This window comes from Cyprinodon tularosa, unplaced genomic scaffold (assembly GCF_016077235.1).
Source record: "Cyprinodon tularosa strain WSP-4 unplaced genomic scaffold, ASM1607723v1 ctg80, whole genome shotgun sequence".
NCBI classification, from domain to species: domain Eukaryota; kingdom Metazoa; phylum Chordata; class Actinopteri; order Cyprinodontiformes; family Cyprinodontidae; genus Cyprinodon; species Cyprinodon tularosa.
The window spans coordinates 1,063,067-1,082,617 of NW_024039563.1; the positions used below are offsets into that span (position 1 = coordinate 1,063,067).

Below are 19,551 nucleotides of genomic sequence, written 5' to 3' on the forward strand. Positions count from 1 at the left end.
TGTTCATATCTGTGAAGTGCAGATACAAAAGCCTACACCAGAGGGCGTTCATGAGCCATTTAATGGCAAACCCTTTAGTAAACAATCTGCCCTAGAAAATTAAATTTAAACTTAAATCGAACATTTTATTTATATTTTTATATCTCATACATTTTGAAACAGGCAACAATTTCATTTCCTGTTTTCGTAATCATTTTAAATTAGACGGTATCATAATTCAGGAAAAAAACAAAAGGTTATTTGTAAGACTGGAAGTGCAAGGTGGCACTGCACAATAAACAGAGAGGCGCATATCCAGGCGATCAAACCAGTCCTTTCTATCAGACTGTGCTTCCGTATTTACACACCCACCCCCTTAAAAAAAAAGGAAAAAGAAAACAGAGGCACACACACAGGGCTCACCAGCGGCCGCCGCCGGGGGGTGAATGTTTACCTAACAAGCATAGAGTGGTGGTGTAGAAAGTGACAGTCACACTGGAGCCGTGCTGTATGGTGAACACAGGTGATTTCTGCTTCCACGGTTGCATTTTACAGCGGAATGTTCACTCGAAGGGGGCATGGGGACGTCAAGAAATCTACACAGAAAGTTCTGGACCCAAAGAAGGATGTCCTGACCCGGCTGAAGCACCTGCGGGCGCTGATAGGTGAGTGAAATGTCACCGGCGCTGCTTTTGGATGCTGCACGCGCGAGGCTTAGCTTGACTCGGCTAACGTCTAACAGGTTAGCTGTCTGCCTCCCGGTGCGGATAATAAATACAACAACCTGACTAGTAACACACGCAATGAAATGAGAATACTCTGAATTTCACCCCTTCAAAAATGTTAGCGTTTTTATTTTGTGTGTTTGTTGTTTTTAAATAAAAAGTGTTAATATGATGGGGATGGATGCTAGCTAATATGAGCTAGCTCCCTGGCTGCTAACTAGCCAGAGGATATTGCTAGCTGATGGAGCATCAACACATAGGATCACTGCCACCGCCGCACTTTGTCATCGTTTATTCCCCAGTCATTGATACAATTTAAAACATAATGGAAACTATATAAAATGAAGCCAGGTCCTTTAAATGAGAGCTGCTTCGAATGTAAAATGATACTATTTTGGATTCACTTTAATCTTTAGAAAAATATTTATAAAATCTCTTATCAGTTATTCTGAAATAACGAAAGAAAACGTGTATCGTCTTTGAGCAGTGTGTTGTTTCTCTTTATGAACAAGGAAGTGCAGGTTTTATGATGGTCATAATAGCAGTTGTGGTGCCATCCTCCTCTCCCTGCAATATGATCACTTTAAGAAGCTATTATGTTGACATAATTGTATCTATTTATACCATATTCCTGAATAAACCTAATTCACTTGGTATCTTTTTAGGTATACTGATAATTAAGTGCTCCATTTGCCTTAGTCAGCAGGGTGACTGAAACATTTCTTATATTTGTCCATATTAAAATGATAATATCATACAGTTGCTTTACATCCATAATGTCAACTAATTCTACTAGTGATTCAACCGAAGCCCAAATTTGCTCTTTTGAATTGAGATCTGGTGTTTGGAGGTTATCAAAGTGCAATACATGTAATAGATTATTTGATTATGTGTGCATTATAATATTGTAGTCGGGTACACTATTCAGGTAGGCTGTGGTGTTTATACATACACACACACATACACACACACACACACACACACACACATTTATATGTTTATTTTTATATATATATATATATATATATATATATATATATATATATATATATATATATATATATATATATATATATATATATATATATATATAAACAAAAAAACAACAACTGTTTTTTCACCCCTCGTGGGGTGGTATGTGTCATCCTCAAGCTCGGATCCTCTACCAGAGGCCTGGGAGTTTGAGGGTTTTGCGCAGTATCTTAGCTGTTCCTAGGACTGCGCTCTTCTGGACAGAGACCTCTGATGTTTTACCTGGAATCTGCTGTAGCCACTCTCCCAGTTTGGGGGTCACAGCCCCCAGTGCTCCAATTACCATTGGCACCACTGCTGCTCTTACTTTCCACATCTTTTCTAGCTCCTCTTTCAGTCCTTGGTATTTCTCAAGCTTCTCGTGTTCTTTCTTCTTGACGTTGCTGTCGCTTGGGGTTGCCACATCTATCACTACTGCCTTCTTCTGCTGTTTTTATATATATATATATACTAATACATAGTACTTGGATGTAAAATAATTGCCATCATAGCTGCTGCCTACTTTTGTGAGGCAGGAAAAAGACTAAAACAAAGTGAATCCAGTAGATTATTTTTATTGCCTACCTGGAATGGATGACAATAGTTGAGTAAACTTTTGGCTCTCAAGATGGTATAGGTGCCCTATTTGTTGGTACTTTCCGATACCAATACAGGTTGACATGTCCTCCGTTTGGCTGATCTTTTTTCTTCTTCTTTTTTTTATTGTGCAGCGAAACATTAACAACCAGATCTTGTTTTTAAGGTGCTTTTAAAGCCTGAAATTTTAGCAATAAAACGGATTGTGATTAATCGATTATTGGAATAATTGTCATTTAATTTAGTAATCGTTTAATCTTTAACTGGATCATAGTGACTCTGAAGTGTGTCTTTAGCTGACAGAGCAACCCACCTTGAGCAGCAATTATACCAAGAATGTAAAAATATCAAAACTTTTCGGCTGTCACTATGCTCTATCCAGAACTCCTCAAGTGGAAAATTCTTAATTTCACCTGGTTTAATTATAGGATTAAACGATTTGCAAAATAATCATTTGGAGTCCTACAGTACTTGAAATATGTTTTTGGATAGTTGATTTAATGGGATTCATTAGCTAAAGAAGTATGTATGGTCTTGTCCAAAACTAGTTCCAGTTCTGCACAGATAACTGCTTGTCCAACTGTGTTTTTGTTCCCCTCCACATGTGGCCTAAGATAAAAAATGCAACCCTTTCAGTTGATGATTGTACATGTTGATTTGTCCCAAACTTGCTGATTTCACTGTGCTTTCAGCTAAGGAAGGATTTCCTCCTGGTTCTGTAAGATCCTGTGTGGCCAGGAAACGGTGATTAGAGATGGGGTGTTATGGTGGAGAGGACAGGGACTTGGAGAGGAAGGGTAAAGGGCAGAAAAAAATGCTGGCTGTTCATTCCTCAGTGTTTTGTCTTTTAAAGATAACTATTTTCATCAAAGTGGTTAGAGAAGAGCAATGGTAGAAGCATGACTGACGCTGTATCACCAGAGTTTGTGGCCCTTGAAATTTGATAATGACAAATATTTAAACCAAAAAAATGACATTAACTAGATTTATTCACAACAAACCCCCCCCCCCCCCCCCCCCCCCCCCAAAAAAAAAAAAAAAAAACCTTCAATATTATACTATTTGGATGTTTTCATATATATAGTTAACAAATCATAGTAGTCCGACCTGACTTGGTTGAATAGCCTATTGGGTCTTAGGAGCTTAACACAATTGATCAGACACCAATCTCGATCTAAATGATACATTTTTATGAAAATTACATTTCCAAATAAAATGAAAATAAGTTCTATGGTTTAAATCCTTGGATAAGAAATAGAAATATTTTTAGGCATGAAATTAGAATATGAAAGGAAGCCAAAAATTATATATATATATATATATATATATATATATATATATATATATATATATATATATATATATATATATATATATATATATATATATATATCTCTGGCCAATTTAGATAGATTTTTATATATATATATCTGGCCAATTTAGATAGATTTTTATTTTTATTCATTTAACCAAGAAAACATCTTTCGAAAAAGTGATAAAGCAATTTAATAGATGATAATATGATTTTATTTTGAATTAAAAACATTTTCTTGTTGAAGTTACTTCTTTAATAATTGCTGACCACTGTTTTGAATATTTCCACTGGCCTTTGGTGATAATCTTTGGTAATAGGCTCAGTATCTCCTTACCCTCCATAGTTTCCTCCACAGAATGCAAATTAGATTTCAAAATATAGATTCCGACTTTGGTTCTTTTAAAAACGTTATCACTTCTCATCAGAAGAAACATTTTGGTTAAACCGAGAGTTTATTTATAATCTAAATCTGCCTGAAGGTTTAGACAATTTTGTGCTTTTATTTCGATTATTCTTCATGCTGTATTGAGCAGGAGCTCTTTCCATGCAGTGACCATGTTTTCCGTTACCTACATTAATCTGTCTTGTAAAACAAGGGGAAACTGTTTCCGTTTTACTTCACTCAGCTGACCAGCAACATGTGGGGGAGGGCAATGCTCCTTTGTCCATACAGTAAGAGAAAAGCTGTATCACTTCATCATAGTTAAGGTCTGGAAACTGGAAACTGTAACTTTAAAACTCCAGTGTACCTTTAAAGCAGCTACGAGTCTTGAGTTTAACTGATATTTACATAAAAGCATGATTCTATTAGGAATCTAAATCTCTTAATGAAAAGTTTGCTGTCAAACAAAATCATAATTTGAATCGAACACTGGAAGTTGCGGATATAATAGTGTTTTGACTTGGCAGAAAAAAAAGGGACACCTTTATATTATATTGGCTTGATTTTCATTTTGTGTATTTAGCAAAGATGCACTGATCATGGTTCACCTGGCTGATACGATTTTTAGTTTTAAGTCTGACCTTATGCTGATTTGAATGTTTTCTGTTTTTTTTTAAGTTTCTAAATTCTTTAACATCTTAAAGAGGAAACATGTTGCTAGTTCTTTAAAAACATGTGTAGCACATTAAAATGAGTATGATTAGGTCAGTTTTAAAGTCGTAGGGAAGTCAAATTTAAATGTCAAATCATTCTGGCTTAAACTTGTATATAAATGTACTCTTTATCAGACGATAATGTACTAAAATTTTGAAAATTTCTTTTTGAAAAAAATCCTGTCTTAAAATCTGTGGGTTTTTTCGTTATCTTATGCAGGCCAGTTAGTGATACGTCAGCTTGTACACCTAAATTTGGCCAATCATATATCAACGGTCATCTGTCAATCACATTTTTTTGCTCATAACATCTTAATTCATATCTCGCAGCTAATATACGCAACGGCTGAAATAAGAAATAAGAATAATTTCCTTTCCCATTCAGTTCCATCCCAGTGTTCACAGGGATGGACGTCTGTCTTCGGCAGGCGTAGAGCTAACAGAACTGGCAGCTTTGCGAGGCAAGGGCTAAAACATGTACGGCTGTAAGCCTTCTACACCAAACCAAGCTTCTGCCGCCCTGGCGTCCTCTTACACAACAACCCCATCCCCTTGAAAAATGACCAATCACATTCACTTTATTCACTCGTGTAAAGCGGGCACCAATCGGGAGAATTCGGAAATGCAACGGTTGGAACAGCCGCTTCCTTACGACTTTAAAAGAAAATCCTATCCACCAGGTGAACCACGATCAGTGCATCTTTGCTACATACATGAAGTAAAAATAAGGCTAATATAATATAGAGATCACCCAGTAGTTATACGTGCTTGTTTTTGAGTTAATGTAATGATGGAGTTAAAATTGACGAGAGTTCGTAGTTTGAAATCAAATTGGGAACTACTTAACTAAATTGGGAAAATAAATCAATTTCCATTTGTATCTGACCACATAAGTAATTTGAGCCAACAGAAAATAATATGGTTTGATATCTGAATAAGTGATTAGTGCATTTTCAATTATTTATTGTCTTTGGTGTTTACCTAGAAGGAAACTGAACACATGTTTTCAAATAAGCCTTTTAAAAATACTGTTTTTGATACTAGTCAATTAAAATCCCGCATGATTGACTTGCTAATCGGAGCAAGCATGTCTTACGTTGAAAACATAAATAAACCAACAATGTCAGGTATTTCACGAGTAGCTACTGTAGTAAAACACAGATGATCACTGCTACAGTTTCTCTGTTACGCTCTAAATGTGTCTCTGTTGTTTCGTAATCAGACTGTAGTATCCCTGGGCTTGGCTGTTTTCAGGGTTTCTTTGCTCGCTGAACGGATCTTTGGGGTAGTGTGTGAAAGCTGCTGCATTTTAATTCACTGGTCATGCCTGGCTGCATTTGGCTGAGGTTGTTAATTACAGCAGCCAACCAACCACCTGATCGCTCCCTGCTCCACTCAGACACTGGGGCTCTCCTGCAAATTCTTTCCAGCTCTTATTTTGTTGATGATGTCAAAACTTGTTCTCTATTTCATCTTCCATGTCCAAATAGCATCTGTTTGCTCTCCTCTGGTCTTTTCTGCTGGTGTAAAGAAGCTCAGGTGGCATCTGATGCTGTGAGCTGCTTGGGAAAAACAAAGCACTGTGCACCAGTGTTGCTAGTGATAATAGGGGTGCTGTAGTTTAAGTTTGCATTCAGATGTTTATTTTTTCCCCCCTGAAAAATAGCTGTTATTTGCAATAAAAAAAGTGTAATCCAGCTTTGTTTGTCGCGTGCCATAAGTACTGTCAGGGTCAATTGAAAGTGCTGCTTTTAGAGGAGGAAATCAAAAGCTAAAGAGAAGCTATGAATAGCCCTAGAGAAGGCCCTCTTTGTTGCTGAAGTAAACGGTTTATCTCTTGTTTTGCAAATCTTCCCTTTTTAGTTAAACACTTGATTTAGGCTTGTGAAGCGGAGCACCTCTTATAATCTTTTATCTGACACCATATAGGTGTAAAATCAACACTTAAATGCTATGGAGCAGCTCACTTTCAATAATACTCAGCAGCTATTAGAGGATTCTTTAAAACTTTGCAATCATTTACATTTTTCCTTTTTTTGTTCATTTTATATACATATAATATTAAGCACTAGTTGGTAAAGTATTTTTTTTCCAGATTGCACTTATAATCTCTATAAAATATATAAATAAAAAATATATAAATATAAAATCTCTATAAATAAAAGCGTAAATGGTGTCTGCTGGAGAGGCACTTATCATTAACTTTAGTGCTGATTTGGAATCCCTAATATTTCTAAAGATCTTAATTAACTATAGTAATTTCTGCAAGTCTTATTTCTCTTTGAGAGCTATACATATAAGATGAGCCTTCTTTTTACCTGTAGGATAAAATGAAGTTTTATCAAGTGTTTTCTTTTTTTTATAGGAAAATAGAATGATTTCTGAAAAACGGTGAAAAAGTTACAGATCACTGTTTCACGGAAACTCTTCAAAGTGAGAGAATATCTCCAGGTCAGAAAATAGATGTATTAGTTAATATATCTCCTTAAAAATAAAATAAAATAAAAATACAGCTTGTTGTTATAGCGCTTTTTTGTACAAATAAAAAAATGAACAGAACAATTTTACAGCGACTTCCATCTAAGAAGTTAATTTGATGTTGTGTTAGACCATGCAGTCATTTATTTATTTATTGTACTTGTAAATGAGTCTTTAGATGCCTTACTTTTATGTTTGATCATAAAAAAATGAAATTTTCACCAGACAGGCTTCGCTGTTACACAACTCCACAGCTAATCTTCCTTAATTATTCAAGGCTATGAAAAAAATGATGACCTACTTGACATTATAAACTGACTTTTAAAATATGATTTCAGCGATTTAGTACAGTTACCATCACTAAAGGCTCCTACGTTCGTGTGCTTGTATGCGGATGTTTGAGATTTTAAGGTGGAGTCTACCAATTTCCTGTATTTGCTATATTCCTGCAGCTCAGTCATATAAAAAAAAAGTTTAATGTTAAGACTCTGCAGAGCCTTTTAGGAGGATAAAGCTGGGCAACTGTGCTGTAATAAGTTCAGCTTCCTGATATCTGTTAACATCTGACATTATGGCATCTGCAGGTTATGTTTACAGGAGAGTTTCTTTCTCTGTCTGTCTGTATAAAGAATAACATGAAAAGTTATGGATGGATTTTAATTGAATTTTACATTTGGAGTTGATTACTGGAGCCCCCTTAATTCCAGTGAAATTACCTCTGAATGCTTCAGCATACCGAGAGATTTTGGACAGTGCCCTGTTTGCAACTTTGTAGGAAAGAGTTTGTTGTGGATTAGTTTGCCCGGCCTGCAGAGTCCTGACCTCAGCCGTGGAGATTGAGAGCCAAGCCTTCTAACTAGAATCAATCTATTGGCACAAAAATTCCCATTAGAAAAACACTCCTAAACCCCGTGGTCAGCCTCTGCAGAAAAGTTGAAGCTGTCATCGGCATTGAAAGAAATATTTTCAACAATATAGAGTTCTAGATTCGTAGCTGGATGCAAACTAAAAAAAAGCTAATGTAGAAATTCAGTATAAATATTCATCTAAATGTATATTAATTAAGGTCTGTGATTACAGCTATATATTACTGACTGACAGAAACATGCTGCATCACATTGGTACAGACACAACGTCCATACCCAGCAGCAGTAGGCTGTTCTGGGCTCCATTAAGGCCAATTTATGCTTCTGACGCAACCATGCCCCCCACGCAGAGGTTCTGCAGTCGATGTCGCGCACCTCAAAAAAATCCTGACGGTCGCAAACCCGCGCAGACGTCAAGCGGAAGTGCGCAGACAAAAAGCAGCTGTGATTGTTCCTTGAGATGTCTTTCCGGCTGTCTGTGTGGTAGTCCTGGAGGACGGGTCGTCCTGGAGTGCAAGGGCGCACCATTTTTAAAAACCGAAGAGTAATAACAACAATGGATAACCATGACGAAAGGTTGATCGAGGAGGTTCGCAAGTACAATCACTAGTACGATGCCTCAGACATGTTGTTTTGGAAAATAAACAGTCCCGCTGGCGCCGCCGAAGAAGTTCTGGTGACCATCCTCTGAAGTTCTAGCGAGTTCTCGAATAGGCTCCCCCTTGCGCTTTGGCGGGAAACTGCTGTGCATCCCTAGAAATTCCAGACCGATGGTGCAGAAGCATACCAGCAAAACTGGTTCACGACCAGACCCAAGTGACATTTAATTTGTGCGGTTGCAGAAGTATAATCTGCCCTTTAAGCAAGGGGACAAAACCTGGGGACAGTCCCCATGTGGGACAGCCTGTCCCCAGCAAAAGCTGTGCACAGGGATGTCCCTGATTTAAAGTTTGGATAAGTTACATAAAAATGCTTTGTTTAGACCATTATTATGGTAACCATGTAGAGAACATATTGTTCATAAGCAACAGCTAGTAGCACCGTTCTTAATGTTACAGTCACAGTAGAAGAAGGGCAGAATGTAGTGAGCAACCTTTAAAAAAAGACAAGCAGAGTGTCAGCGCAGACAGAGACTGTGATATTATGGTCTATGTAGATTCCTACTTTATCATTTTTTTTTTTTTTTGCTTTGATCAAGGATTGGTTTGTGGTACAGACATTACTGATGTTGTCAATCTTTACTGTGGTTAAAAAAGTGATGTTAGTAGTTGGATTTAACACCATTAAAAAATGGTGCTGGGATTTGTTTTGTTTTACTGAAGGTAAGAAGTGCAAAATTAATGAAGCTTTTGTTAAGAAATGGAATAACATAAGGCTAGAGCAGAGGGATAGGTTTGGTATGAGTTATTTTTATTAAAAGTTAAATATAAAGCAGTGTTCATTTAGATTAACCCTTGTGTCAACGAAGAATTGACCGGTGAATATATGTAATTTTCTCCCTCTGGTCCTGTGCAGTCATTTCAAAGTCCAGTTTGGTGATCTGTTTCTGAAACTTTTAAAAGGGCTGCACAACTTTCATGATGGTACACTGACATGACCTGCTGGTGCTGCAGGCGCCTCTTGTTTGTCACAAAAACAGCGTTTTCTAGTCTTTGAGTCGGATATGTAGATTTAAAGCTAATATTAGTAAATACAGACAACATACCATAGTATCATGCATCCTAAAAATGTATTCTAGTAATCTGTGAACATCAACTTTCAGGCTTAAGTGTATTTGTTTTCTTGCAGATAAAAGAAATAGTCAGTGACAAGGAAAATTAAATGGGTCAAAAGCTGAGAAATATAAGATAATCAACTGGCTAAATGTGAATTTCTTTTTTTTTTTTTCCCCAATGTCCTGTCTGGCAATGTGGACATTAGAATAATTGTATCGACAGATTTTGCTATTGCTATCATATTCTGCTAATTAACTATAATTCATGTAGGGAGTATTCCAGATTATATATATATATATATATATATATATATATATATATATATATATATATATAAACAGGAAAAAGGAGAAAAGATGAAAGAAAGAGGAGATAAAAGGGAGACAATGATAAAACATCTTCAGTCTGCTTCATCACCTGCAAATAGAGACATGTAAAAAAAAAAAAACAGCACAACCAACACATGTAGTGTAAGAGATAAAGTAGCACCTTGATACTATCACTGAAGTATAAGTAGTATAATTTAATCTGAAATGTATACTGTGGTAGCTGAAGATAAGAATATGGGCTTTCTGTATGGAAGTGAATCTCTAAGTACCTAAAACCAAGTGTAGTTGTTTGTGAGAGTGCACTTATGCATGTAAAGTTCGTCCAAAAGAAAAATGCTCAATAGTGGTTGTGAAGAGCCAAAGACCTGCCCCCCCCCCCCCCCCCCCCCCCCCCCCCCCCCCCCCCCCCCCCTCTCAGAGAAACGTGCATTTCTTGTGCAAAAACAAAACAAATGCTTTTAAAATGCTGTATTGGAGGCATTAAAATGACTTGGCATAATTTTTTCAAAAGTTTGCACACAAGTGGACCTTCTTGGCTGTACCAAGGCTTTTATGTCAATACTGATTTCAGAATTATATTGTAAATTTTCATATAAATATACACTGATAGAAGTTTTAGTTGTATCTTCTATCCCTAAACTGATGGTTTAGATCTTTTTAAAGGGGCATCATTATGAACCTCAGGTAAATGTTATTTCAAGAGTTGTACATGTTATGTATTTCTTGTTAAAGAAGAAAAAATCTGTTTAGAATCTATCTTATCTAATCCTAAAGAAGAAGAAGAAGTAGGGATGGTTCAACTGTGGAAGCAATGGTGGTATTGTTAAGATACGCCTTTTAGCAGCACAAAGTAGTCCTGTCCAGCTTTCCCTCAGTAATTAGAATAGCAAATTTAGACATGGAAATACATGGAGGCTGTTGAGTCGAATCGTTGGTGCAGGATCAGCTCTATACAAAGTGACTAGGCTGATCCTGTGGGGATTTTTTTAGTGACTGGAGTCCATTTGTACCATGGGGACTTTGTAACTTTTGCAGGGAGGGCATTGTTTGTCACGGTCTGCATGATCAGTTCTTTTTGGAAGGTCAGCCAATTTGTTTATTAGAATGATTTAAAACAAATTCAGAATCACTCGGCTCAAATATTTATGCATTTTATGACCCAGAAAAAGATCTACAAAAAAAAAAAAAACAAAGGATAAAAATAATTTCCTGTATTGAGTGTCTGTAAACTTCTGACTGCAGCTGTCTTTGCTTTTTACTGTTTTCCCTCTGAAGCATTATTGTCATGTCATGTGTTTTTACAGCTCCTGCAACAAGCCAGGACTCAAATATGACAGAAATCACATGATTTGAATGAATGGCTTTTTTATTCTCCTGACTAGCCAGCTACAGATAATAAACGCCTTTTTATCCATTTGCTTCCAGGTGAATGGTATCTGTAGTGTCCAGTTTAAAACCGGTTTGCCTAGTTGCGCTGTTTACCTATACTGTTTTTTGAATAGTCAGACATAAAGAGAGGCTGTGGTTTGCTTTGGCAGCAGCTCCTATCAGGGCTCGATCATGAAGTGGGTTTACGTTTATGCTGCAGCTCTGAGCGGTCAAACTCCTACTAATCTTCACAGGTTTTAAAAGCCAGACAAAAATAAACACTTCGCTTCGGCTTTTTGTACTTTAGCTTGGAGCCAATTGTAACGCTGGTTAGTGAAATCTAAAAATAGCTGCTCCTAGAACAGTTGTGGGACTTAATTCTTCCTAAATGGTTCTGCTTGAAGTGGCAGAGTGAAAGTTGCCAGGTCTTCTATGATCAGCCGCTGAGAAATTCCCGTCTGTAAAGAGCTCTGCTGTGAGAGTTTCACACTGGGCTCTATGCAGCTCTTTAGATCCCAATCTGTTACACAGCCAGACACTGAGCGCAGTTCAAGACACACCCATGCAGAGCTGGGGACAGTTGTATCATAATGAAATTATATGCAACACGAGTGAGTTGAAAAGGCTTTTGACTCAAAGTGCAGCTAATGCCAGAAAATGCTTTTTTAGAATTGATTTAGAGGTGCATCAGGGGTTTTTACCCTTACAGCAGGTCTTATCCATCATTCTGTCATATTTTCAAAAAATTGACCACTAGTTTCCAAAGAAGGCTTTTTTTTCAGCGAAGAGCTCTACTGAAGCAAGTACAGTGAGGAAAATAACTATCTGCACCCTGCCATTTTGCAAGTTCTCCCTCTAGAATCATGGAGGGGTCTGAAATTGTCATCGTAGGTGCACTTCCACTGTGAGAGACATAATATAAAAAAAGAAAAAAAATCCAGAAATCACAATATATATATATTTTTAAACTATTTATTTGTATGGTACAGCTGCAAATAAGTATTTGAAGACCTGAGAAAATCAATGTTAATATTTGGCACAGTAGCCTATGTTTGCAAATTACAGAGGTCAAATGTTTCCTGTAGTTTTCACCAGGTTTGCACACACTGCAGGAGGAATTTTTGCCCACTCCTCCATACAGATCTTCTAGATCAGTCGGGTTTCTGGCCTGTCACTGAGAAACACAGAGCTTGAGCTCCCTTGAAAGATTTTCTATTGGGTTTAGGTCTGGAGACTGGCTAGGCCATGCCAGGACCTTGATGTGCTTCTTACAGAGCCACTCCTTGGTTATCCTGGCTGTGTGCTTTGGGTCGTCGTCATGTTGGAAGACTCAGCCTCGACCCATCTTCAATGCTCTAACTAAGGGAAGAAGGTTTTTCCCCAGAATCTCGCAATACATGGACGCTGTCATCCTCTCCTTAATACAGGGCTGTCGCCCTGTCCCATATGCAGAAAAACACCCCAAACGCTGATGCTACCACTCCCATGCTTCACTGTAGGGATGGTGTTGAAATGGTACTCATCATTTTTCTTCCTTCCTGTGTGGAATTATGACCATAAAGTTCTATTTTGGTCTCATGACTTTCTCCCATGACTCCTCTGGATCATCCAAATGGTCATTGGCAAACTGAAGATGGCCTTGATGTGTACTGCTTTAAGCAGGGGAACCTTTCTTGGCATGCATTATTTCAGACCATTGACGTCTTAGTGTATTACCAACAGTAACCTTAGATACAGTGGTCCCAGCTCTTTTCAGGTCATTGACCGTCCGTTCTGGGCTGATTTCTCACCTTTCTTAGGATAATTGAGACCCCATAAGGTGAGACCTTGCACGGAGCCCCAGTCCGAGGGAGACTGACAGTCATGTTTAGCTTTTTTCCATTTTCTAATGATTGCTCCAACAGTCAACCTTTTTTTACCAAGCTGCTTGGCAATTTTCCCGTAGCCCTTTCCAGCCTTGTGAAGATTTACAATTTTGTCTCTAGAGTCTTTGGACAACCCTTTGGTCTTGGCCATGTTAGTAGTTTGACTCTTACTGATTGTATGGGGTAGACAGGTGTCTTTATGCAGTTAACAACCTCAAAAATTTGTTCAAGTAGTACAAAGAGTTAATGCAAATTTCCATTTAAGATAAAAATACGACACACAACAAAAAAGAGTGTATATAGTACCAAAAAAAACATTTATAAAAAGAAAAGGTTGTAATGTCCTGTAATATGTTTCCTTTAGATATAAGAATATCTGCACAATAGAGAGTTACATAGTAGTTGACTTGGATTATTGCCCTTGTACTGCAGAGATGTACTGACATAACTAAGTTTACAAAAATTACACAGTGTATGCACTAGTTGACATGTTTTATTGCACAGTGAGAGAAAGGAATATTGTACGAGTGACAATTGGTAATGTTTTGCATAAGATATCCGAGGACGGGGGTTGCTGAAGTGGGAGAACTTACGAAATAGCAGGGCGTTCAAATACTGATTTTTCTCTTATGATTTTATGAAGTGGGAGAACTTACGAAATAGCAGGGCGTTCAAATACTGATTTTTCTCTTATGATTTTTCTCTTTCTTATTTTTTTCTCCCCATTGTTTATTGTCAAGATCAGTCAATTTTTCATATCTGGAGTTTATTGGATTTCCCAGAAACATAAAGTGTAAGCAGTGATTTCCATGAGCCCCGCAGGATATTCAGTGTTTACACCCTGGGCTGCGTCATTATATAGGAGGAGCTTCAGCTGCATGAAGCTGACACCCCACCCACATGAAAAACTCAGCAAATAGACTGAATGGTTATTGCTTTGTTTGTGCATTTTTTTTTTTGTGTGCTACTTTTGTTTCAGAGATGTTAATCGTAATTTTTAACAAACTTTTTTACTTTTTTTAGGTAATTGATAGGTTCACTATCCCCCCCCATTGAGCTCCAAATTGAATCAAAATTATCTACCTTTTCAATTCGACTTGATTTGTGTTCCTTTGGTTTTTAAGATTTTATAATAGTTTTAATTTCATCTGATGACGTCACCAGCGCTGACCTTATTTAGTGGCTGGAATGATTGTTTCATTATATTCAGTACCTTTTCATCCTCCTCGATTCTTCAATTTGGATCTGCTGTTACCCCTAACAACCCTATAGCATTTCCTGTCAAGGTCTCACCGTCAGCATTTGACATTCAAACCATAGGTGAAATGTAACATGACAGACTGCTGCTACTATGCCCTACTTTTGAATCGGCTTGGAGAGACCATCAATTTTGGAAAAGCCCCAGAAGAGCTGAAATAGTAGATCACTTTGGCTCAGCAGAGCTGCATCTGGAATTAGTGGGGAGTATTGGTCTCTGTGTTGCGATACGATACGTATCACAATACTTGGGTCATGATACGAGGTTGTCACAATATTGCAATATTACTATATGTAGTGATATTTTTCCCAGCCATCAAAATTAAATGTGTAAATAAAAAGCAAGTGCTGTATATGTTCAGCAGAATATATTGATCATTCAGTTATTTTGATATCCCACACTACGAGTCCGAATCAGTTTTCCCCGACTGGTTGCCATGGTGCGATTTAAATGAAAAGTTAAGGTTTCCACCGCTCCACTTGCTCCATACAGTGCTGCTGTTTAAAGTCGTAGGGAAATCATATTTAAATGTCAATACATTCTTGCTTAAACATGTTTAAAAATGTACTCTTCATCAGATGATATTGTCCCAAAATGTAGATAATTTCTAAAACCTGTCTTAAAATCTGTGGTTATTTTATTATATATTATCATATATATATTATATTTTATTATATTATCAGGCCATTTAGTTATACGTCAGCCTGAACACCTAAATTCGGCCAATCATATATCAACGGTCATCTGTCAATCAATTTTTTTCTGTCATAGCATCTTGATTCATATTTCGCAGTTGAAATAAGAATCATTGACTTTACCATTGAGTTACGTAGCAGTGTTTATGAGGATGGACGTCTGTGTCTTCAGCAGGCGTAGAGCTAACAGAACTGGCAGCGTTGCGAGGCAAGGGCTCAAAAATGTACGGCTGTAAGCCTTCTACACCAAACCAAGCTTCTGCCGCCCTGGCGTCCTCTTACACAACAACTTCATCCCCACTTTCTTCCTCTAAATAAAAACTGTATGACAGAGGAAACTCATCCACGACCTCCGACACAAAACTATCCTCTTCTTGCATGTTTCCTCTGTCCATAGCATTCCCTGACAGTGTTGTTTCTAAATTACCAATTTGGTGCTACTTGGTCCCAATGGAATTTCCCATTGGGAACCTACTAGAGCTAAGTTGCTAACTGGTTACCAAGATGCTTCCTACAAACCACAACAATCCTGCCCCCTTGATAAACGACCAATCACATTTACTTTATTCACTCCCCGGGCTCCACTCAGGAGAATTTAGAAATGCAACGGTTGGAACAGCCGCTTCCCTATGACTTTATAACCTCTGTTCGCTACAAGGTGAGAGTGGTGCAGTGGGCTTCACTGCTGGTTGTTTCACCACATTCCCCACGCAATTTGCATAGGAATACAATGTAAATCCACCACCCTCACCCCGGACACCACATTCAGTCTGAATGCACCTTAAGACTAATAGTTAGCAAAAGTCAATGTAAACATTGTTCTGTTTGTGGTTTCCCTGAAGAGTTGGCACACCCTTTACCTCTACCATAAAGGTGCTGTCCCAATGTTTGCACTCTTACTAGGTATGCTGGTATGCTAAAAACCACCTGTGTGGGTGCAAATGAGAGGAAAAGAAATGCATGTTGTGGTTAACAGCGTGAATTTTAATTAGTTCATGTATACCAGGTAGAGCTGCACCGATCCAATACCGGTAACAGATGTCGACTCTGATATTGACTAATTGGATGGATAGGGTATCCATTCATTTGTTTCTTTTACCATTAGCATCCAGAGTACATGCAGCAGCCGGTGGTGATTAATAGCTGTGTAAGTTTGTTACCGTTTTTTAAAATAACATTTGTTTCAAGCCTGATGCCTTCTCTCACATGGCTCATTCATTTAGCACGGGGGTCAGCACCCCACGGCTCCGGAGCCGCATGCGGCTCTTTAGCATGCCCCTTGCGGTTCCCTGGAGCTTTTTCAAAAAATTATGAAAATTGACTTTGTTTAGCAGCCAGTCTCTCCCTTATAGGTATAGAGGATGATCTTTTATTTCCGGGTGGATAATCTAAATGAGTGGCCCTCCTAATTGTCAATCATTTTGGTGATATGTTTACGTAAGGCCATCATACGTGCTCATCTGGTTAGCTATCTTTTTCTGCGCGTGCGCACTTTCAGACGTATATGTGTGATAAGTTACAGTTTCAGAAAGTCATCGAAGCTCACCTGTCTCACAACGGCTCTTTGAAAATGGCTGAGGATCGTAAAAGAAAAAGTGAAGAAAAGAAAGGCCTCACAAGAGGCAAATATTTCCCAGAATGCTTTGTGCGGAGAGCTCTCCTCACAAGGCATTATGGGATTTACAGTCACAGCAGCCTGCTGTCGCCACCTACCCGACAGTGGCGACTAATAACAAAGACGGCGCAGGCACTGCGCGGTGAAGGAGGAGTTTCGTGACCATCGGGGAGCAAAAAGCAATGATCATCTGTCCGAACGGTTAGTTAACTCATTTTGCTATAAAGTCCACTATATAGTCCCTGATCTATTTAGGGGTTAAGGCGGACGTTCAGGCACAGTAAGCTTGTATGAGCTATAAGAGCAGCAACTTTTAAACAGAGTGTGCACGAGGAGAAATGGGCTTGTGCACGCTTTTCCATGCTTTTCAGGAACAGGTACAGGGTTGTGCATGTTCATTTTTTTTATGTGGACACAGCGGGTCTTTTAAAAAATTTGCAAAAATCCTCCTTTATACCTTTAATGTCATAATACCCGAGGAATGTCAGTCAGGCCTTTTGCAGATATTCTTTTACATCCTCCCAGGTTTGTGAGGTTGGTAAATTAGATTTTTTAAATACATATGGACTACATAAGAATTACTTTTTTATTATACTTATTACATAAATCTATATACAATGAGAGAAATCTGTTATCTTTGACTGGGAGTTATTTTGCTTCTTCCAGTGAACTGTTCTTGTTTTCACTGTTTCACCATCAGTAGTAACCTTTAGACATTCCTCTGTGGGTTTCTAAAAGAGCACTTTTTTTCCTCTTTCTTCCTGACGATGCTGCCAAAAAGACACACCAGTCTTTTCTCTCTTATCTCCTCTCTGGCATGAAGATGGGGCACCTGCAGTGTTGATGCAAATGAGCCTGTCTTATGAAAGACTTGATTGGGCTGGTTTTGTGTGTGACCTGGCATATTAATTACTCTGCTTCAAGTGGTAAATTATATGGCATATATTGGACGTTACCCAGAGAGTCAAATATGATCTGATTCCAGCTGAGCTCCTATTTTATGTACCGTGTGCTGGCTAGGTTTGAACTAAGGGTGGTGGGCGGGGAATGCTGGGTTTTAAATGTTTAAATTTGCCATAGGCTTCAGTTGGCTCAATGACCTTCACCTACTTGTTTCCTCAGCAAGCAATTAGAGTGAACACAGCACAGTCGCACACAGCTTGGTAGCCGAGTTTACATAAGAAAATAACAGAGGCACATGAGTTGTTCGTCTAAAACTACAATAATAGCTTTGAGTGCTTAATTTTTCCCTGCTTTACTATGTTGTTTTGCACTGATCGTATTCCTCAAAAGTCACAGTGAAACACAGAAAGAGCTTTTTCTTCATGCAAACAATCCCATCAATCTTAAACATAGAATTAGGGCTGAAACACTTAATGGGATTAATCATGATTAATCGATTATTGAACAAATTGTCAACTAATTTACTAATCAATTAATAGAATAGAGTATAAAGACTGTGAAACATGCCTTTAATTGACAGAACGACCCACTTAGAGTAGCAATGATGCTAAAATTGTAAAAAGAAATGTAGAAACATTTTGCATGTAATTTAAAAAAATAACTTTTTTGTCTGTCGATATGCTCTATCTAGAAAGTTTTACTTTCACCTGGTTTAGTTTTGTAAAAAGTTTAATTTAAGGAACCTTTTCATTATGATATTAATAACCGATTAATAGAAAAAATAATCGACAGATTAATCGGATGGTAAAATAATCATTAGTTACAGCCCTACACAGGATATTCATTTCTTTTGTTTTTTTTTTTTAAATCATAGTGAACTGATTCTCTTAGAAGATTACATGGATGTGGTTTCCTGCTCTCCATAGTAAAAGTCGGTGTCATTCCCCGATCCGTCCCGGAAGTACGATCTGTTCTGCGCATGCGCTATCAGCTCATTTGAGCATCCGCATCCAGATTATTCCTCGATTTTATTCTGTTAAAAATACCTAAATGATTTTTTCCCTCTCCAAATATAGTAAACAGCTTTGGATTTAAACATAAATCTAATCTTTTTGAGTTTTATGTTTTCGTTTTGTTTTAACCTTATGCTACATAGTACGTAATTTAAAGACAGAAACAACTAAAATGCAGATAAAAATGGTTTAATCATATTTTGCCGGACTGCTCTGAACACGTCTGATGATGACGTCAGCATAAAAATTGTCTCACAAAATTCATAGAACATTTTTTAAAGATGTGTATTAGCATTATTTAGTGAGTTAAGGATATAAGTAAGTAGTTTTAGTACCATAATTACATTATTTATGGACACCCGGATGTATATCTGTTTGCCCATGCGCAGATAGGATCGTGCTTCTGGGACGGATTGGGTAGTGACAGTCGGCTCTGACTGCACAGGATCATCTTCCAGCTGTTCCTCTGATGTAGGCATAGAAGTGCTGCCATTCTCGGGCGGCCAACAGGAAATACATCATAATGGAAAACCAAACCTGTAGTTGTTTTTATTTTTTCTTGCTTTTTGGCATGAACAGGAGATTTTAGGACAGTAAATCAATAATTTGCCCGACTCTGCAGTCTGCAAGGCTGCTTAGACAGCATTTAGTTTGTAATAAAAACGCTGAAGTAAAACCTTGCTGAGTTGTCAGTTTTTTACTGCATTGCTTAATGGTCGAGGGG

General features: G+C 37.8%; 1 protein-coding gene across 6 annotated transcripts in view; it reads left to right on the top strand.

Annotated features, from left to right (window-relative positions):
• The first annotated feature begins 266 nt into the window (after window positions 1-266).
• ralgapa2 (Ral GTPase activating protein catalytic subunit alpha 2) overlaps window positions 267-19,551 on the top strand; it is a 154,552-nt gene continuing 135,267 nt past the window's right edge. For 5 of the 6 annotated variants that reach the window (XM_038271576.1, XM_038271581.1, XM_038271577.1 and 2 more), the window contains exon 1: window positions 267-644. In XM_038271576.1, the coding sequence (XP_038127504.1) occupies window positions 539-644 (106 nt within the window). In that variant the 5' untranslated portion in view covers window positions 267-538. The remainder of the gene's footprint in view (window positions 645-19,551) is intronic. The other variant, XM_038271580.1, reaches the window with a different exon arrangement.